General features: G+C 40.9%; 1 protein-coding gene across 1 annotated transcript in view; it reads left to right on the forward strand.

Annotated features, from left to right (window-relative positions):
* The window catches only part of LOC125636734 (sperm flagellar protein 2), a 75245-nt gene that overhangs the window by 36255 nt on the left and 16275 nt on the right, over window positions 1–22715 (forward strand). The window contains exons 16-17 of the mRNA XM_075128429.1: window positions 294–432; window positions 1496–1725. Of these exons, the coding sequence (XP_074984530.1) occupies window positions 294–432; window positions 1496–1725 (369 nt within the window). The remainder of the gene's footprint in view (window positions 1–293; window positions 433–1495; window positions 1726–22715) is intronic.

Here is a 22715-nt window from a genome sequence, read left to right on the forward strand (position 1 = left end):
TCTGAATTAATGTCTTTTTATCACCTCTTCCTTCTACATCAGTTTGGTTAAGATTTCTATATCCTTATGATATGCACATTCTGGTATCAACAGTAGGTATATTTTCTAAAACAAATTCTGGAGTCTGAGTGAATTAAAAAAATATAAAGTAATATATGAACACAGAAATCTAAATAGGCATTTTGATGCCTGAGTGCAGGTTTTGGTGCTTAATTTTAGATGCCTAAGTAAGTTTGAAAATAGGTTTCAGATTGTATAAATAAATTATTATTCTGAAATGACTGTTTCAACAGAGGAAGCTGCAAAATCTCGACTGCAGCTGATAAAGACAAAGGCATTAACATTTGTTGAAGAACTAGTAATGAAAGCAGAAGAAACTTACAAATATATGGAAAAGTGGCTTGGAGCCAGGTTCCTAGCAGAAATGTCCAGGTAATATATGGCTAATTTTTAAATAGACCTGGTATCTTAGTAGAATAGAAAAGTTATAGTAAAGCTGGTAAAAATAATTGTTCCGACAGGTGACATAAGCAAATAATTTGTAAAAATGTACAAAAATTAATCATTTTGCTTGCTAATTTTACTCTCAGGATTTGGGACTTGATCTTGTCTTATGATATATGCCCTATAGTGCTGCATACCTTGGAAAGTTAAAAAGTGTAGTCATCAATATTGTATACAATTGTTCAGTCTTATTTTTTTCTTAGGAAATACAGTTACACTTATGAGCACCAGAAGAGAACCCGAAATTTTGTTCACAGGAAGCCACAATACCAAGTTGTGGCTCCTGCCACCTTGGAATTTTGGGCTATTGTTTGCTATGCTTCTGCCATTCCAGAATCCTCCACCTTTTGTTAAACCCACTGTGTATAGCAGTTGACGGAAGTTATTTTAAAGATCATAAGTACATGAGGGCCTGCTTTGTGACACAAATTAGTCTCCAGTGCCCAAGAGGTGTGTAGATTTGGGACTAATCATGACTCCCTGACTCTCATGTAGAGGGGATCTTCTGTGTGCAGGTCAGACCCTTCCCATTATAATATCCAAGTACTTATGCCTCCACAACAGTATTACTCCTTTCCCTGCAGAATGTGCTCCGTAGATCCAGGAGTCCATGCAGGGGCACATGACAGGGCAACAGGCTGAAGTAAGTGGACAGGGTGAGGTGTGGCAAATACACATCACCTCGTTTTCCTTATGGAGTTCTGAAAATCTCAACCTGTACTATCTTTCCATCGGGTTTTCTCTAAGGCTGGGATTCCACTTTAAGTGGACTTCCCATAGGAGTCACAAATAGAGCTTGCTGCCAGGATGTAGTGAGAAATAACTAGCTTGTCATAGGGCCTCCTGTTGACCCTCCTTCCCATGATCCACACAGAGGATTTGTGGTCCTTAACAGAGAAAATCTCCCATTGATGAAATATTTCAGAATTTGACTCTAAGTTACGATCTTACATTTTAAAGTAATACTTGCTTCCTGCACTTCAATTTTTAGTGTTGACAAATTAACTGAGATTGCACGCCACCACATTGAATGTTCTACGAGAATCCAATATGAACTGGTTTTAGATGAGACAGACTTCTTCATAAGCAATGATGTAAAAGTAATTCCAGATCCTATCCCTCCACCACGGCCTCCACCTGTAGAGACATCTGTAAATGGTACCCTAACTATTTCTCAACTTAGCACACTCCATAAGCAATTTCTACAGGTGGCACCTAAAGGTAGGAAAGAATTTTCTTACACATTCATAAGATAATTGGTTACCTAATCAAGATTTAAAATAACTGTTAGGAGCTACTAAACCATTTTTGATACTTAGCCAACAGCATTACGTACACTAATTTATACTAGTAAGTAAAGATGCTACTACTGTTACTAAGAGCAAAGTCAGAATGCTGGTATCCATTTTCATCTTAATGTGAAATATCTAAACTTAAGTGATCTGTAAGAGTCTTTGATCTGAGTTCCTGTATACTCCAGTATGCTGTGTGTGTTTTAAAAGTGGTGGCCATCTTGCTTAATTCAGAAATTCTGAAAATTCATATGGCAAGAATCATTTTCAAATACAAGTTTTTAATTAAATGAATACTTCTGAGTTCAGTGCAGATGGCAGCCATGTTATTAAAAATGACATCATTTATGACATTGGTGCCTTTTTAGCCAAAAGGCAACAAAGCATTGGTTCAAATACCTTGAGTTTCCAACACTTCTAGAATGCCTCTTGTCAATATACAGCAACCATTCCATTTATTTTGCAAGTCGTAGATCAGATATGTTTCTTTTTTTCCTGTAACACTTGTAGATGAAGCGTTTAGCTCAGTTGTGGTTCAGTTACTAGATTCAACGATAGTTTATCCTGCAAGCAGCTTAACTGTAGAGCCAACCAACAATTTCATGCAATTAGTGAATCTATAGGAGTCTCTTCACTTAGTATAAACACACCCTCCAAATGTGGGAACCCTGGGTAAAAGATTTTAAACTAGTTTCCAGCATGATCTAATACTGGTTTTAGAATTATGCAAAACAATTTAAGTGTTTAAAAATTAAACCTTTTATTTAAATATATATTTTCCTGATTAGTTACATCAATATTAAATTAAATGGAAAATAGTTCACAATCATTTACACAAGGATTCATTACTGGCAGTGTCACAAATTATTATCTTTTGTAGCAAATGACTGCTACCGCCAATCAGGGGTGCTGGAACAATTTGTATAGCGGGAGTGCTGAGAGCTATTGAACCAAACTGTAAACTCTGTATGTAATGGGAATCACTTCAAAACCAGGGGGTGCAGCAGCATCCCCAGCACCGCTAGTTCCAGCCCCTATGCCGCCAGTACGCTAAGAAATACCTTGTATAGTTAAACATCATAACCAGATTCACCCAGTGTAATGCATTGAAGCTCACGAAGGCCCACTAAGGATGAATTTGGTCCTTTAGGTTGAAATTCATTTCACTGTATTTTTACGGGAAAAAAGTGAGGTCACTTTTTGAGCTTGAAAACTGTTTGGCTGAGAAACATGTTTACAGTTTTCCTTTAAAGAGATGTCTATCTGTCTTGTGTATGTATCTGTGAGAGAGAGCATTCCAAAGTGCTCTGCAGCAAATAAAATAACAGATAGTATTGTGCATATAACTAATTATAAGAAGCAGGGAATATCTTATATTTGCATTCATTTATAGAGTTCCATAGGAGTAAAGCAGACTTCACAGACATCAAACATGGCTGGTCATTCCCTCAAGGAGCTTTCGTTTTAGATTTATTTATTAGATATATAAGACTATAAAAAGGTGTCTAACACAGACTTTAACACCCTTGACATTTCTATATAGTTAAATGCAGCAATAATTTCCATCATATATTGATGACAACCAGTTAAATCTTATAGCAAAAAAAATGTAGAATATCTCACCTTCCTCCAATGTTGCCCCTTAAGTAGCACCTCCTCCAGTAAAAGAAAGGTCAACAGACTCAAGCTATTCTGGACCAAGTGGGGAACAAGTTCCAAAGCCAAGTCAAGAATGCCCTACCAGCAGTTCCCTCTCTTTTAAAACCAAAGGGACTGCAGTTCAAGAGCCTCCACTGATCTCTGCAGTGACAGTATAGCACAGAAATAGAGCTGCTCTCAAGTAGGCAGGTCGCGGGCCACATGCATTTTGTTGTTATTATTTTATGTTATTGGTATTATGGTAATGCTAGTGGCTAGGAACCCACAGGATCAAAAACAACTCCTTAAACTCTATAATGATAGAAACATACAGGTACCCAGTGAAGATAACAAGCACTGGTGTAATGTCCTGACAGATATATATCTTGCTTAACAAGTGGGCTGCTGCATTCTGCACTTTGTTCAGCATTTGAATGGATTTAAGATGTAGCCCCATGAAGAGCACATTGCAGTAATTTAATTCTGTAGTGACAAAGGCATGAATCATGGTAATAAGATATATATCTTCCTCTCCCCTCCCCCCCAAAATAAATCAATAAATCTCAACCTCCTGGCCAGACACAAATGAAAGAAAACAGTCAGGTTCCTGCTGAAATGTGATCATCCCACAGTAATTAGGAATCTAACCAAATACTCCAGTGAGAAGTGAGAGACAGACACCTTAATCAGAGAAGCAGATATAATCCTCACCATATCTTCCGATTGGTTTCCCCAACCAATCAACATATCTAGATTGAGCTTTAGCCAGCTCACTCTCAATATAGCCAAACACTGGAAAAGGTACTCTACTGTACTATCTGGGGCAGAAGGAACAGAAATAATAGATTGGAATCATCTGTCTGTTGAAAGCAATGCAGCTCATGCTATCTCACTGACCCTCCTAAAAAAAAATGTTGAACAAGAAGGAACCCTGCAGTTAGTACTTTCATGGAGAAATGGCAATTGCCAAACACTAAATTCCTGGGAACTTTGAGAAAAAAATTGAGGACAACCCTGTCCCTTCCCCCATGGTGCATACATATGGTCCATAGCAACTTACTATGGTCAGTGGTGTTGCAAGCAGTGGATATATCTAAAGATATCCGCATGTTCAGCCTTCATTCACTGATAGGATGAAGTCATCAATCAATGCGATCAACATAATCTCTGTCCCGTAACCTAGTTGGTACCCCAGTTGACAAGAATCAAGGAAATCTGAGATATGTAGGTAATTTTAACCATGAAGAGAAGATTAGATACAGGACTGTAGTTAACCAGATAAGTCAACATCATTTTTTTGCATCTTGAACAAAAACCTTATCAATTATTCTTTAAGAAAGCCAGCAGCATACTCTTAAGAGAGGCACTGACAGTCTGGATTATCACTGGATTCAGAACCTCCCCAGGTTCAGGAAGGACATGAATCCAGAACTGAGGTTGGGGCTCAAAGATCGCCCTCCAGTACTTCACAGAGCACCACTGGCTGAAACAGATGACAGCATTTGTCCCCCAAACAGTTGCCCTGCTTCCACAGAAGCAGACACTTTGGTCAGAATCAAAGTGTCTCCACAAAATAAAAAGGAGTTTCCTCACAAACCAAACTAGAGTCATCATCTGAGTGGAGTCAGTTGGATTGTCCAAGTTATCAGTCATCGAAAAAGGTCTGTGGAACAAGATTTTGGAGTTGGGATAGTAGAAGAAAAAATCTTTTTCTTTATCTCCTCCACAGCCACAGTATAACAACTTAAAAAACCCTACTGAAAACAATAATAGAGTGGTCTGTTGGAAGAACAGCCCTCCCCTTCAGAGTGCTCTTGTTCCATCAAGAGCAGACCATCAAAACCGTTTCCTTGCCATAATGAAAAAGGTATGCTGCAATCTTCTATTTCTGCAGGAGGTAATGGTCCAAAGACATAGGTAACATATCCAGTCAACCCACCTCCAGTCCTTATCTAAACACTAGCTCAAGATTGTTGTCAGCCGTGGTCCTCATGGAGGCCTGAATTTATTCAGAGGAATAATCATCAGAATAGATGTTTAAGTGGCTGATCATGAACAGTCCAGGAGAATCTAACACTGCACCAGCAGGGACTCAGGTAGGAACACTGGTGTGATATGTATGCCAAGATTAGTATCTTTTATTTGGGATCTCACACACAAGATGGACATATTGTATTCAATCCATTTTTGGTGAAAGACCTATGCAGTAGATTGGATACAAACAGCACAGACTCACCACCTCCTCAGCAATCCTTTTCAGTTCCTACTGTACAAAACATCCAAATGAGACCAACTGCACAAATACAGGTCCAGCAGTATTGTCCAGCCAGGTTTTGGTAATATATGCAAGATTGGGAACCTCATTCTTTCTTACATCATGGATGGTGGAAACTTTATGACCAAATATGCTAACGCATATCAGCGTCAGCCAATGACTTCAGTTCTTGTCTGCTGACATGCCATTCACCAGAGTGATGACAACAGGGGAAACCATTGGGATCAAAACGAATTGGTTTTAGTTTATATCCATATTAGCAGTAGTAGCTGGAGTAGTAGTATTTGTAGTATGGTAATGTCTTCTAAGCAATAAACACATATGAGTATAAAAATAAATTATCCCTATCCCAAAAAGCTTACGTTCAAGGTATATGGCAAGAAACAACAGGTGGGTACAACAAACAGTCAAGGGAGGATAATATGACAATAAGTCAGTTATGATTTGTATAATAAGCAGAGATCACAGCACAACAGCACTCCTCTTTAATTTCTCCCTTTCCTGTCTCTTCTTGTCTTTTAGCACAAGAATCTAGGCTCCCTAGTCATTGAGGCCAATCACACTCACCCAGGCCACCAACAGCCTCTAAACTTTTAGAGCTCTCATTGCCCCAACCAATTAATAATAATAATAAAGAATAATAATGATAGTGCCTAATCCTTCAATCCTAACTCATGTGAGTAGTCCTCAGATTACTTGTGATACTAAAGTCACCAGACTACTTATGAGTATGGGCTATAGGATTAGGCATTAATATAGATACTTACAGATACACAATACCTACAGATATTAATCCTAATACCTCTATTCCCCACCACCAGAACGATTTAGTGGCAAGACTGCACATTTGGATAAAATTAAAAGAACAAATCTTCCATAGCAGCGGTTTTCAAACTGTGGGTCGGGACCCCAAAGTGGGTTGCAGCCCCATTTTAATGGGGTTGCCAGGGCTGGCTTAGACTTGCTGTGGCCAGGGGCCGAAGCCAAAGCCTGAGCCCCACTGTCTGGGGTCGAAGCCTGAGGGCTTCGGCTTTGTGCAGTGGGGCTGAGATTACAGGCCCCCTGTCTGCGGCTGAAGTCCTTGGGCTTCGGCTTTGCCCCTCCCTTCCCCGGGACAATGGGACTTTGTCTTTGGCCCCCCCCACCCAGGTGGCAGGACTTGGGTGGGGTCAGGCTTTGGTCCCCCCTGCTGGGGTCCTGTAGTAATTTTTTTCATCAGAAGGGGATCGTGGTACAATGAACCCCTGTTCTACAGTATGTAAATAACAAAAATCCTAAACTTGATCTGAAGCCTCATCAGAATCCGGGCAAAGGATTTAAGAATGTTAAAGTATCATGTTTAAGTATCAAGTTGGCTGGGTATAACATTACTGTGATTACATATAGCAGAATTTTGAATTAAATGCAGTCTCTCAATTAACTTCTCTGGAAAACCAGAGAAGAGAGTTAAAAACAGGAGAAAGAATTAATTTTGGAAGAAACAGAGATGTAAAGTGCCTTTTCACATGAAATTTGGATGGAAAATATTTTTGAAAAGAAAAAAGGCTGTCTTGGTGATATATTTAATAGATTGACAAAATCAGAGGAGAAAAGGCAAATCCAGTATATTTTAACAATAGGGTGAGGCCATAAAGTTCAATCATCTCAAAAATCAAATTTTAAACAGTTTTATGTTTCCTAGGACTGTAAAGTATTAAAGAGCTGCTGGTGCTTCACAGACAACTTTGTTCTGTCCTTCACCCTTGGTTCTCTATGGAGACACCTTACTCACAACTCTGAGCATCAATGGATTAAAAAACAGACTTGTACTGGACCTAGATATATGCTGGTGCAATCTCTCAGTTAACAAGGAAACATATATGTTAGTGTCATTGTATTAATTTGAGGTGAATTTGTAATGTTTATTGGGTCCATAAAGTCTTTTGATCAGTTTTCTTATGGTAATTTAAAGTATACCCCTGATGAATGTGCTGTATTGTTCTCTAGTAAGGGTGTCCCTGTTCTGTAATAGAAGACCCAGGACAGGTCTGAAATTGAGCCACTAATTCCCAGTCAACATTTTTCTCTTCTTTTTTTCCCCAGTCTTTTTGGATGTAGTCTATCTTGTCAGCAAAATCCAACTGTCTACTTAAGTTTGTTTGATCTGATCTCCTTTGATTTTCTTCAGCAGCACCTTCTTATGACTGGATTAATTTCCAAAAATGCATCTTTGTTTTCTGGAACTTATTAATATTTTACTAAATGTGCCCTACTGAATCCTATTTTAAATTCACCCGCTTTGCATTTCTAAACTAACTAAAATAAATTCTGTCCCATTCTTTTCTTCTATTTATAATTGATATGCATGATTATGTTTGTAGTTTATGCCATTTCTTCATAATCATGACCTGTATGACCCATATCAGTCCAATTTGTAGAGCTAACCATTCAAATGAAGCAACCATGAATCAAGTCTTTATTTACTTCTCTATTCTAAATCCAAAAATCATTTAGAATACTTGTAAATTTAGACACAGTGAAAAATAGACAACTTAGACCTGAGCTGCTCTCTGGCATTCAGGGCATGTACAGTTTGAAGATTATCTTTCTAATCAATCATGGCAGATTATTTGTAGTCAGAATTTATCCCAGGCCTTATTATTTCAGTATTTACCAAATATAAAATAGCCAATGGCCACCATCTTCTTATTATTTGTATCAAAAACTGCAGATACTGTAAGCCTGACCGTTTAATTTTGTTGCATCATTGGATTTGAAATAGCTAAATTTGAGACTCCATTTAATTCAATTGGAAGTCTGTCCTTCAGTGGGAGTTTTGCCTGAGTAAGGAATTCAGAGCTGGGCCCATGATTTCAAATATCTTCTATAATGTATACTAAAAGGGGTTCAGATTTATGTCCATTTCCCAGCACTTTTGTGAGTACAAATCAAAATCTTTAGAACAGTAAACTTATTTAGCTGCAATTTGATGTTAAGTATGAGTAGGAGCTGTAGTTTTGTTTGTAGACATAGGTAATGAGACCTCCATAACTAGTGTTCATTTTTTCCGAGGGTAATTTTTCTTTCATTATATTTCTTTCAAAAGTAGAAAATCTTTTGATTCTTATTTATCATTTACCTCTCCAGTTAGATCTCTTATTTAATCATATAGTTTCATTTATTTAATCTTTCAAAAATCTGTCTGCACAGCTTAAAATCTTTGCTTGTACATAATTACCTTATATCGAGAAGAATCCCAAAGAGCTTTACGTACACGTTTGTGCCTACAAATATATTATATGTATCTATTTAGTTTTTAAGATACCCATCAGCATGGTATACAAAAAACCTATCCCCTTCACTGCACACACATGAATATGCACACACACAATTACTTCACTCATTTGCCCACTTTTGCAGGGGTGGGCAAATTTTTGGGGTGTAGGAGGGTGCTCTGGGCTGGGTCAGAGGGATTTGGAGGGCAGGAGGGGGATCAGGGCTGGAGCAGGGGGTTGGGGTGCGGGAAGGGGTGTAGGCTTCAGCTGGAGATGAGGGGTTTGGGGTGCAGGAGGGTGCTCTGGGCTGGGATAAAGAGGTTGGAGAGTGGGAGGGGGATCAGGGCTGGGGCAGGGGGCTGGAGTATGGGGAGAGGTTCAGGGGTGCAGGCTCCAGGCGTCTCTTACCTTAAGCAGCTCCTGGAAGCAGCGGCATGTCCCTTCTCCGGCTCCTATGCGGAGGTATGGCCAGGCGGCTCTGCATGCTGCCCCATCCACAGGCACTGCCCCTGCAGCTTCCATTGGAGTTCCAGAGGAGGCCATGCCGCTGCTTCCGGGAGCTGTGTGGCGCAGCCCCTGACCCTGCTCCACAGGTCGAGTGCCAGAGGGGGGCTATGCTGCGGCTTCCGGGAGCCACGTGGAGTGGCCCCCAACCCTGAGCCTCGGCTCAAGCGCTGGAGCAGGGCCATGCAGTTGCTTCCAGGAGCCACGTGGAGCAGCCCCCAGCCCTGCTCCCCGGCTTGAGCGCTGGAGTGGGGCAGACCCCACTCCCCAGCGGGAGCTTGAGGGCCAGCTTAAAACGGCTGGTGGGCCAGATTCGGCCCGCGGGCTGTAGTTTGCCCACCCCTGTGCTATTAAAATACCACTGCCTCTGATGTTAAACATAGCCAGCCCTTAGGAACATCAAGAGCTGATCAGAAATTATTGAAACTTGGTTTCAAATAAAAAAGGAGTAGGGGGACTTCCATTAAACATTTTCCCTATTTTTCAACCAGATCTGATTATTCTTATCTTAATTGTTGCAAGGGTTTTCTTTCTGTTTCATATTTTCTGCTCATATAATTCATCATCTCTGTCATTCCTATGATTTCCTTTGGTTTGGGCAAGTGAATTGTTTACCTCTGAAATTGAAACAAGTTCAAAATCTATAACTGATAACTTTTGAGGCTCTTTAAAAATTGATCTTTATATTTGCAGAGCTTGTCTCATGTTTGTCCTCTCTCATAATTCAGGCACTGTGATTCATCTTTACGTCTTCCAACCCTATTGCTTGCCCTTTTAAAATGGTTTGCCTTATTCACTTGGCACATGTACCAAAAAATTTCTTATTTGTTCCTGGGTTTTTTCTATCTCCTTTAAAAATATAATTTTATTTTTACTTTGTAGTTTTATTTTATTGTTGTAACATGCCTAATTTAGTTGAAAGGACATTTTTGTTATGTTATTATATGTTATCTGGATTCATTACTTACTGAAACATGTTAACACTTAAAGTTGCTGTATATATCAGTAAATAATTATTGACTTTGGAAAACAGCCTACTTAAAAACAATTCTGCACATTATATATCCTTTTTTTACATTTATTTCCCCTCAGTCTTCAAAGCAAACAACCTCCATATGAAATTAAGATACTTGAGGCATATCTTCAAGTGGTGTAAATTGTTATAGCTCCAGTGATTTTAAAGGAGTTATGACAATTTGCACTAGCTGAGGATCTGCCCCTTAGTCCTTATTTCTTGGCCACTCATCTGCTGGTGCTGCTTATTCCCCACATGATATTATAATCCTCTACTTGTAAACAGAGAATATAACTTCTGTTGGAAATAAGGAGCTATGGCAGAACACTACAGCCATATCACCTCAAGCTGTCAACTTGTTATGTCAACTGCATAACCGAGGAAGTGTGGGGCAGTCAGACTAATTACATGTAGCAGCATCACATTAGCAACTCAGATGCAGTTTGTGGTTCACTATAACCCCTAAATCCTTTTCAGCAGCACTACTACCTAGACAGTTATTCCCCATTTTGTAGTTGTGCATTTGATTTTCCACTTGTCTTTATTGAATTTCATCTTGTTAAAATTTGAGAATTGGTCTGAGTTCATCAAGGTAATTTTGAATTTTAAATCTGTCCTCCAAAGTGCTTGCAATCCCTCCCAGCTTGGTGTCATCTTCAGAGTTTATGAGCGTACTTTTCACTCCATTATTCTAGTCATTAATGGAAATACTGAATAGTACCAAACCCAGTACTGACCCCTGAGAGAACCCACTAGATGCTTTATATTATACATACTTTATATTCCCAGTTTAACAGTAAACAATTGATAACTACTCTTTGAGTATGGTCTTTCAACCAGTTGTGTATCCATCTTCTAGTAATTTCATCTAGATCACATTTCCCTAGTTTGCTTATGAGAATGTCATGTGGAACTGTGTTAAAAGCTTGCAAACAGAGTGTTACCTTGATATTCTTAGCAAATTCCAGTTTAAGTAATATTTTGTTACCAAACTCCTCTGTGGCACTCCAAAGAATATGATTACCTCATTTCTTGTCCTAAAAGGGTCTGTGTGTGTGAATGAGTGATATACCTGACACAGTTATTGAAAGTTGTAAAGTGTTTTGGGATCCATATAAGTGTATGATGCTATAAATGACATTATCATTCTTGGCCAAATCCTTGGCTTAAGCAATGCCAGTAAAGAGCATCATATTCCTTTACTGCTATATAAGCCAACTACATATTAATAGTGAGGCTAGACAGGCCACAATAATGGAAATAATAATAAGAGACCTACACCTGGTCATAGAGAATGAGGTGCAGAATCACTTGGGTCCCAGTCCTTCACTGGACCCATGGACCTTAGGTCTGCAATATTTTCCATGCAGCTGACTTCCACAAGGGAAGAGGAGTTATAAACTAATCAGAAAGGTTAACCTTTTTGTAGGTGGGTGAGATTCACTGGGAAAACCACATCCTTTCATTTCCTGAAGGCCGTGTATTCTCTTCTGGTCAATGTCACCATTTCAGAGCTGTCAGATAGGAGGGTTGTATTATGGAGGTGTGTCCTCTTCAAGGCCCCTCTGGTTGGCTATCAGACAGAAAGAATCAGCTCCACACTCCCTGGCGAGAGATCAGGAATCCACTGAGCGTACTCAGTGCCGTAACTATATAATCTACAATCCCATGTAGAAAAAGAGTCGTGGTCTCCGCTCTCTGGGTATATGAAGGAATTGGGTAGGGCATAATCACTAGACAGCAGCTTCTGAAGGGGGAGTTCATCTCTTCATGATGCTCTTCAGTGTCTCTGGCTGTAGAGCACAGCTGGCTCCATAGCTTTGACTGCATTTTTGCCACAAAGGCTCAAGGAGCCAGGGTCTGAACAGCTAAAACAAAAAAATCACATCTTCATACTGCGAAGGGGACAGGGGAGGTGAATGGGACAAGGGAGGTGAAAAACAGAAAATATTATAGCAAATGTAGCAACAGCTCTTTAAAATAATCATTGATAATGGAAATGGATTTAAATTATAAAAAGTTAAATATGTGTATATACCAATGAAAATTTTTATAATATTGACAATTAAGAACTGAGCGGGAAGAATATAATTTCAGAAGACTATGGGTCTCAAAGCAGAGTTCTGAGGTACTCTAATATACCATGGGCCAGATTTTCCCTGTTCCTAATGAAGGTGTGGGATACGGTGCAAGAAGCCGCCTTCTCACTCTATACCCCTCTGGCATACCCTGTGAAAGAATATAGGTATGTCTACAGTACGAAATTAGGTCAAATGTATAGAAGTCGTTTTTTTAGAAATCATTTTTATATATTTGAGTGTGTGTGTCCCCACACAGAAAATGCTCTAAGTGCATTAAGTGCATTAACTCGGCGGAGTGCTTCCACAGTACCGAGGCAAGCATCGACTTCCGGAGTGTTGCACTGTGGTAGCTATCCCACAGTTCCCGCAGTCTCCAGAAATGAGATTCAAAAGTTCGTGGTTCTTTTCCTGTCTACCTGGCCAGTGCATCTGAGTTGAGAGTGCTGTCCAGAGCGGTCACAATAATAGACCACTCTGGGATAGCTCCCGGAGGCCAATACTGTCAAATTGTGTCCACAGTACCCCGAATTCGACCCGGCAAGGCCGATTTAAGCGCTAATCCACTTGTCAGGGGTGGAGTAAGGAAATCGATTTTAAGAGCCCTTTAAGTCGAAAAAAAGGGCTTCATCATGTGGACGGGTTTACATCGATTTAACGCTGCTAAATTCGACCTAAAGTCCTAGTGTAGTCCAGGGCTCAGCAACAATTGCATCACCTGTAAATATCTGACTGCAAGTACTGGTCTCTCCACTTGCCTTAAGGGTGCACATCACCATAAGTGCGAGGTGAGATATAGGTTGTCATGAACTCATCACCCCAGTGCTCCACTCTCTATTCAATGGGGAGCCAGTGTAGAGTTCGGAATTTCAGGTCCTGAGTCCTACATGCGACTGGTTCTGGCTGTCTGAGATAATGCCTTTCCTCCCATGACCTCCGATGTTACACCAGAACTATGAAATTATTTGCTGAGTATGGGAGGAAAGTTTAAGCAAAGTTATGTTTTCAAGGATGAGTGCTACACTCTTTCTATCTCTCAAAAGCAGTAATAAAATTGTACTTCTGCTGAACATTTTTGAAGAAGGTCAAATCAGTTAGGGATACAGTAGGGCATTTCATTCATCCAACAGCAGATTTTGCATGTATTGACTTAAGACCAGCTGATGGATGCTTATGAACAGGAAAGAAAGAAGACTGCCAACTTCTAAAAGTTCTGATTATATTGTCTTTTAAATTTTGAAAATCAAATAATCTCTATAAGTAAAGAAAGGAATTTAGTGAAGAGTCTACATCTACATATCTCATGACCACCTTGGTTGTAAAGGTGTCCTTTTCATGGTTACAATGGGTGGTTTAGCCCGGTGGCACGCATCTCCTCTCCTCTCCATTTACAGATGGGGAACTGAGGCATAGAGAGTTGCTCAAGGTTACACAGAAAGTCTGTGGCATGCTCTGCATTGAACCCAGGTGTCCCATGTCTCTGGCCAGTGCCCAAACCACTGGGCCATACTTCTTTAGTGAGGAGTCCAGTTTGACCCTGATTCTGCAGACACATGCTTTATGATTTGCAATATTGGGCCTATACCAGGTATCTTCTAACATAAATACCAAGACACGAAGGTATAGATCCTGATATGCAGATTGTAGATGGAGGTAGTCCAGTGGTCCAAAGAACTACTGAATGAGCTCACGCTCATAGCTGTTAATTAATTTGATTATCAATGGGAAGAACTGCACATGAGAGATTATCTCTGTGCTACATTTACAGCTATTGTTAAAGCTAAATAATAAACTATGTACAACTAGAATAAAGCTGTTAAAAAGTTTTAAAATCCCATTATTGAAAATTAAAGTTAATTCAATAAGTAGAAATTGACAGCTAGTTAAAAATTGCAGCAAAATCTGTACTGAACAGCCATTCAGACAGCCAGAGACCTGTTGTTTCCAGGAGGTGATCTTCTATTAAAGTGAAGCAGAAGTGTATCTGTATCAGAAGACAAAAGGTTGCTATTAAGGGTAGTCTGTTGTGCAGGTTTCACTCTAATGTATAATTCAGGTGTGTTAGAGCCAATAGCAAAAGGTACTATAGAAGTTTCAAATAATCCAGTCCATTTATTTCACAAGATAAGGTATCACTGGGAAATATATAGGTTATTACAGTGGATGTCCTGTTTTTTGTTCTCTTGGGTCTGTGATTCCAAACAAATTCCCATCATTCAAGTTTTCTGAGCTGTTGGTGCACAGGAGTGTCTTGCACACCTTTTTAAAGTTCCACAGGCTGCACCCCAAATTCCAAGGTGAGTTTCTTTCTGCCATCTTTCAATAGAGAAGCTTCCCAGGATTTGTCAGCACTTCAGTGGTGAGGGTCTGCTTTCCAGTGATGGTGTACAGGATTTTTTTCAGCATGTTTTTCCTTGGTCAGGCTCCTAATATTAAAGGCTTACTCTGCAACCAGTAGTACTCACATTGGATAGTACTTGCTCATGTAAGTAGTCTCATGAACTCAATTTAGTGGGACTACTCAATTCAGTGGGACTACTATTGAACAAACATTAATTGATTTGAGTAAGGGATGCATAATCAGGGCCTAAAAAAGTAGTTTTGGTCTAAAAAGAATTTTCTATGCATGGTTCCTACTTTTTGAGTAGTGCCCAATTACACTACTGACCCTTTTGGAACTTAGTTCCTATGTTACTGCTCCATTTACAGCATAGGTGATTTCTGTGCCATTAGTGCATTGGCCTGATTTTGTTTCACCTGATTGTCTGGTGTTTCAACAGGGCATTGACTTACTGGCTTTCATGGTGCTGATTACACAATGAGATTAGGCCTCAACACATTGAATGTGGATGAGGATAGTGTGGATTGCACCCTCAGCAAGTTTGCAGATGACACTAAACTGGGAGGAGTGGTAGATATGCTGGAGGGTAGGGATAGGATACAGAGGGACCTAGACAAATTGGAGGATTGGGCCAAAAGAATCTGATGAGGTTCAACAAGGACAAGTGCAGAGTCCTGCACTTAGGACAGAAGAATCCAATGCACCGCTACAGACTAGGTACCGAATGGCTTGGCAGCAGTTCTGCAGAAAAGGACCTAGGGGTTACAGTGGACGAGAAGTTGGATATGAGTCAACAGTGTGCCCTTGTTGCCAAGAAGGCCAATGGCATTTTGGGATGTATAAGTAGGGGCATTGCCAGCAGATCGAGGGACGTGATCGTTCCCCTCTATTCGACATTGGTGAGGCCTCATCTGGAGTACTGTGTCCAGTTTTGGGCCCCACACTACAAGAAGGATGTGGAAAAATTGGAAAGAGTCCAGCGGAGGGCAACAAAAATGATTAAGGGACTGGAACACATGACTTATGAGGAGAGGCTGAGGGAACTGGGGATGTTTAGTCTTCAGAAGAGAAGAATGAGGGGGGTTTTTGATAGCTGCTTTCAACTACCTGAAAGGGGGTTCCAAAGAGGATGGCTCTAGACTGTTCTCAGTGGTAGCAGATGACAGAACAAGGAGTAATGGTCTCAAGTTGCAGTGGGGGAGATTTAGGTTGGATATTAGGAAAAACTTTTTCACTAGAAGGGTGGTGAAACTCTGGAATGCGTTACCTAGGGAGGTGGTGGAATCTCCTTCCTTAGAAGTTTTTAAGGTCAGGCTTGACAAAGCCCTGGCTGGGATGATTTAGTCGGGGATCGGTCCTGCTTTGAGCAGGGGGTTGGACTAGATGACCTCCTGAGGTCCCTTCCAACCCTGATATTCTATGATTCTGTGATTCTATGAATACTCAATACCTTAAGCATTGAGTCATGAATCTCCTCAGCACAAAGCTTGTTTCTTTTTAGGTACATGGGAGGAAAGGCAGTTCTTTCAACATGCCAAGTGTTCATCTGCTTCCATCCCACAGTTCAAATCTTTAGATCTGAACATCAACACACTTGTTGCCTTATTCTCTTTGTCTTGCTGACCTCACTTATAGGATGGAGAAAGGAAGACACTCCAGTGGTTTCAGAAAATGCCCATATTATAATTGTATTAAATTCTTCATGGACAGACACAATTACATCAGCAGTCTCAGCAGAGCCATGATTAACTGGAGTGTGTGATTGTATGTCACCTGATGTCAGAAGTTCTAGAGAGCATTTAAAAGCCTTCCGGGCCCTATTGAAATGGTAGGGACTTGAAGTCAGAGTTTCTCATTACAGTAACCACATGCCCCACTATTCTCTCCATTGTTCACGGCTGTGTCAACAAAAATGGATAAGTACATTAGCTAAATGTCTGTGCTAAATGCTAAGCAGCAAAGTTGTTACAGTTTTGACACTTAAGTGGTCATCAATGTCTGAGTAGCATAGCACTGACTTGTATGTGGCAGTTCATACCTCTCAGAGCCATTTTTCAGGCTGGCTGTTTGAAGACTTAAGAAAAAAACACTATACCTGTTTAAATTCTATTCACATGGGAAAAGTTAAGGCAATCTAAAGGTCTAGAAACTTAACTTTTTAATGAAAGCTTAGATTTTACTGCACAATTCTGTGGCAAGGATGGACTGGTTTATACAACAGATTCTTCCACAGTGCACTGCCTTGAGTGACTCAATGCACCATCCTGTTGGTGCTTCACCCCAGTTCCTCCTTGTGAAGTGAGACATTGCTTTAAACTATGCTTTTCAGCCCATATCAAGAGGGGACCAGCTTTGTGTATTTGCTGGCACTCAACCAAGACTTCTGGTGACCCTGCTTGAAATAGTGCTATACAGGTATATGAGACAGTGGATCTTAAAAAGTAACAGTAGGGGATATCACATGTCTTGATGTCTACTTCCAGACAAATTACTCTGATGATAACATGGACCTCTGCACTGATATCGATACCTCAAAGCACTGTCTTGATGATAAGGTAGAGAAGGACCAGACAGAGCTTCGTCTGTGTTCAGTGCTAAGGCTTGTGCCCTGTTCCATCAGAACCTTTGTCACACATCCAATGCTAGTCTTAGCACACTTACCACTGGCACTCCTTGTGATGGTGTACTCAACAGCTCCTGGAGACTGCCTGTGCTACCAGTGCCAACTTTTCCACTGGCACTACAGCCTGCATGGCTGTTTGGGACTGAAGGGACACCTGTGAGGAAGAAGACAAGGAGGAGTGCTATTATGGCACAGAGGAAGCTAGTGATTCTTAAGAGGTCAAATATATTTTCACAAGGGAAGATACATGTAATGACTCTGTCCTGCAGGATGTCACTTTCCCAAGTTTTTGAATTGGATAGCGAGGTCACTAGTTTTCCTTTAAGACCTGATTCTGCCACTGTTGTACAGTACTACTCAGCAGAAGTACTCAATAAATAATCCCATTTTCTTCAGTGGAACTACTTGTGGAAAAGACCCGTACTCACTTTGAATAAGTACAGAACTTGTACTTAGTCCTTAGTCCCGCACTAGAAGACACTAGGAACTGAGACTGATCAATTCTTAGATCATATTCCTCTTTGAATAGGATTGCACTAACCATTACAACAGGGTGTAAGATGCTATGGAGCAAACTCACAGAGCACCCCCTTGTGCCAGGACACAGCATTGCAGGGGTTCTTCTGCTCTAGCACCCAATATTGTCCATCATACTGGTGCTGTAGCAGTCTGCAGCTTCCATAGCCTGCCCTTGTCTCCTCTCAGTTCAATACCCTTCTGAGGGCAACAGAAAAGTCCAATGAGGAAAAAATCCAGAATCCAGTGGTCTTTATGCTTGGCCTTTGACGCCCATGTGGACCTCATCTGACTTTTGCCTCTTTCAGTCCCACGGCCTGCACCTCCCCTCTTGCTGGAGGAGAGACAGGGGAACCCAGGCCTGTCCTCTCCTCTGGGTTCCAGCCCAGGGACCCTGTGTTAGGCAGCTAAGAACTGCTCCTTCTAATCCCTTGCTGTTTCTTCAGGCTGCTCCTACCTTTTCCCTATTTTGTCCTTGTCTTTCACAGGGACTGCAGATTCCCCTATTCCCGCTCTGGAGTTCTGTCTCCTCATGTGGCTTTTCCCCAGCCAGTTATTGAGGAGCTTCCTTAAGGCTATTCCCAGCCTCTTTGGTAGCAGCTGGGTTGTACTTCATAAAGCCCGTTTTTGTCTTGCTTTGTCCTTAAGACAGGAGTCCCACACAGCCGTTTGCCTGGAACTGGAGTTGCGGTTCAGGCAGTCCCTCGTATCTCTTCTTAAGACAGGAGTTCTCCAGCTCTTTTCCTTGTAGCTGGGGTTGTAATTTAGGTTAACAGTAGAGCCTTAGCCTGCTTTTACTTCAGTTGGTCCCTTTTCCCTATTAGTCTGCAATAGAGGAACTATTTTAATTTGTTGAGAATTTTTGATGTTATATTTTTATTTTAGAGACATCCCTGGAGAGTGGGGAATGTACCAGAAATGTATTTGGATTAGAGAAAATTGCTTACTTTTAATTGCTATTCTCTAGCAATACGTGTTGTGATAGACCACCAGTAATCTGCCCTCCTGTTATGTATTTTGAGGTTTCTGTTGCTATTTTTTAATAAATAAATTGTAGAAGTATTTCATTCCCCCCTAAGGAGGAACTGGCAGCTGACCTGCAAAAAGGTAGTGATGATGATGATGAGCGATCATTTGTTACCGAGTCCTCAGGTGGCTAATACAGCCAATCCTTGAACCACAAGTTCTATTACAATGAAGGCAGATGTTTTCAGGTTCAGTAGGAGGCTGTTGACCATGACTGAAAGCCAGTTTCTCCTTCCTCCTGCACCTCTTGTCCTCTTCAGCTTGTCGGCGAGCAAGTTCAAAATGCAGGGGACCATCACGTAGGACTTCACTCCATTTTAATTGATCCTGTGCAGGTGTCTCCCAAATGTCAATGTCAATATTACACTTTTTTAGGTTGTCCTTCAGCAAGTTCTTATAATGCTTCCATTGTCCACCCACGTTACGGTGCCCTTTTTTCAGCTGAGAGAGCAGGACCTGTTTTGGGAGGCGATGGTGTGGCATCCGGACAATGTGACCAGTCCAGTGGAATTGCTGACTGATTATCATTGCCTCAATACTGGTGGTCTGTGCGTCTTCCAGAACACTAATATTGGTGCGCCTGTCTTCCCATTTGATCTTCAGAAACTTACAAAGGCAGTGTTGATGGTGCCTTTCAAGGACTTTCAAGTGGTGTCTATAGGTTGTCCAAGTTTCGGACCCATACAACAGTGTTGGGAGAATAACGGCTTGATAAACAAGAAGCTTGGTGTCTGTCTGAATGTCGTGATCTTCAAAAACCCTGTGCCATAAACGATAAAAAGCTACACTGATAAAGCTCAAGCCATATTGAATTTCTGCATCAGTATCTGTCTTGGATAAAAGCTGACTTCCAAGGCAGAGGAAATGATCGACATTCTCCAGTGCCACTCCATTGATTTTGATAGATGGGGCATGTAATACCTCTTTTGGAGAGGGCTGATAGAGCATGTTATTCTTCTTGATATTAAGAGTGAAACCAAGACAGGCATAAGCATCGGCAAACACATTTAGGATAGTTTGAAGATCTTTCTAAGAGTGGGCAAAGATTGCGTTGTCATCAGCATACTGAAATTCCACAATAGATGTTGTGGAGATCTTACTCCACTAAGCCTGAACAGCTTTCCATCCATTCTGCAAACGATTTCAATGCCAGCTGTAAACTTCCCAGCAATTAGGTAAGGATTAAAGCAGTAAAAAACGCAGACATGGTTGGAGCGATGATACAGTCCTGTTTCACTCCTGTTTGTACTTTGAAAGGTTCACTCTGGGAGCCAGTGCTGCTCAGAACAGTCACTTTCATGTTATCATGAAGCAATTTTAGGACATTGATGTATTTATCAGGACATCCAATCATATAAAATACAGTCCAGAGGGCACGGTGATTCATTGAATCGAAGTCTTTAGTTAGATCAATAAAAGCCATGTACAGTGGTCAGTTTTGCTCCCGACACTTTTCTTGCAGCTGCTGTGCTGTGAAGATCATATCCACAGTTCAACAACATGGTCAAAAACCACTCTAACTCCAGTAAAATTTCTTCTGATGGGCAGAAGGTGGGTTGCAAGGATCCATGCCAGAACTTGTCTGCAATGGCTAGGAGGGAGATACCACAATAATTTCCACAATCCACTTTATCCCCTTTCTTGAAGAGGGTGACAATCAGGGCATCCCTCATTTCACTGGGTATCTCCTCCTTTATCCAGATTTTAAGGATAAGCAGGTCCACCACCTTTAAAGGTTTCAGTGGGGATCTCATCTAGACCTGTTGCCTTGTTGTTCTTCATCTGCTTGTGGCATTGTGTGTACTGCAGGGATGGTGCAAGATGTCCTCTCTGGAAACAAAGCTTGAGGGGTTCCCACCATGCCTGCATGCAGGAGCCTGCCTCCATGAACAGTGATGTGTTGCAATATATATCTTGAAATATTAGTCATTTCAGGCAAGTCATCACCTCATGCATACCTATGAAGAGGAGAATAAACTTCTAGAACAGGAAACTATTGGCTAGATTCGCAAAAAGAAAAGGAGTACTTGTGGCACCTTAGAGACTAACCAATTTATTTGAGCATGAGCTTTTGTGAGCTACAGCTCAGCGAAAGCTCATGCTCAAATAAATTGGTTAGTCTCTAAGGTGCCACAAGTACTCCTTTTTCTTTTTGCGAATACAGACTAACACGGCTGTTACTCTGAAACCTTTGGCTAGATTGTGATTTTAGGCACAGCTATGAGTAATGGGTGATGTGTACGCTTCACCATCCCAGGAGTAGTTCTCCTAGACATTGTGCTTCCAAGACACCCCCTTGAGTCACATTTCCTCTTCTTCCTTGTTCCCTGGGAGTAGTGATTTTCTACTGCTCTATACCAGCAGCAATTTTTCTGCCAGCCAGCAAGGAACATAAGTGGAGCCAAAATTCTGCACTATCTGCTTTGGGTTGAAGTAAGTAAGCATGTAGCACAAGATTATTCTTAGGAGTCTAGGCCCAAAGGGAGTAAGAGGAGTGCTTATTCCACCTCTTTCTCTTGCATGGGTGTATTAGTTAAATTGGAGAAGATGGGGATTAGTACAAGAATTGAAGGGTGGGTAAGGAACTGGTTAAAGAGGAAACTACAGCGGGTCATGCTGGAAGGTGAACTATCAGGCTGAAAGAAGGTTACTAGTAGAGTTCCTCAAGGATCAGTCTTGGAACCAGTCTTTTTGAACATTTTCATTAGTGACCTTGGCACAAAAAGTGGGAGTGCGCTAATAAAAATCTGTGGATGACAAAGTTGGGAGGTATTGCCAGTATGGCGAAGGACCAGAATATCATACAAGAAGATTTGGACAATCTTGAAAACTGGAGTAATAGAAATTAGATGAAATTTAGTAGTGCAAAGTGGCAGGTCAAGCACTTATAGGTCAACAGCAACAATTCCTGCTGTAAGGTGGTCACATATCAATTGGAAACTACAGAGGAGGAGAAAGGTGTATTGGTCAACCACAGGATGACTATGAGCTGCCAATGTGATGTAACCATGAAAAAGGCTAATGCAATTCTAGGGTGCATTAGGTGAGGTATTTCAAATAGAGAGAGTGAATTCTTATTACCATTATACATGGCATTGGTGAGATGTCATCTGGAATAGTGTGTGCAATTCTGGTCTCCCATTTTTAAGAAATATTAATTCAAACTGGAACAGGTGCAAAGAAGAGCTACTGGGGTGAACAGAAGAATGGAGTACCTATCTTACAAGAGGAGACTTAAGGAGCGTGGCTTATTTAGCCTAACAAAATGAAGGATGAGCGGAAATATGATTGCTCTCTATAAAGACATCAGAGGATAAATACCAGGAAGGGAGAGGAATTATTAAGTTAAGGCACAAGATGTTGGCACGAGAACAAATGGATAAAAACTGGCCATCAATAAGTTTAGGCTTGAAATTAGACCAATGTTTCTAGCCATCAGAGGAATAAAATTCTGGAACAGCCTTTCAAGGAGAGTAGTGGCGGCAAAAAATCTAACATTTCAAGATTTGAGCTTGATAAATTTGTGAAGGGGAGGGTATGATTAAATTGCCTACAATGGCAAATAGCCCATCTGTGAATGTTGTTAGCAAATATCTCCAATGGCCAGAGATGGGACACTAGTTTGAGAAGGCTCTGAGTTACCCAGAGA

This window comes from Caretta caretta, chromosome 5, assembly GCF_965140235.1.
Source record: "Caretta caretta isolate rCarCar2 chromosome 5, rCarCar1.hap1, whole genome shotgun sequence".
NCBI lineage: Eukaryota > Metazoa > Chordata > Testudines > Cheloniidae > Caretta > Caretta caretta.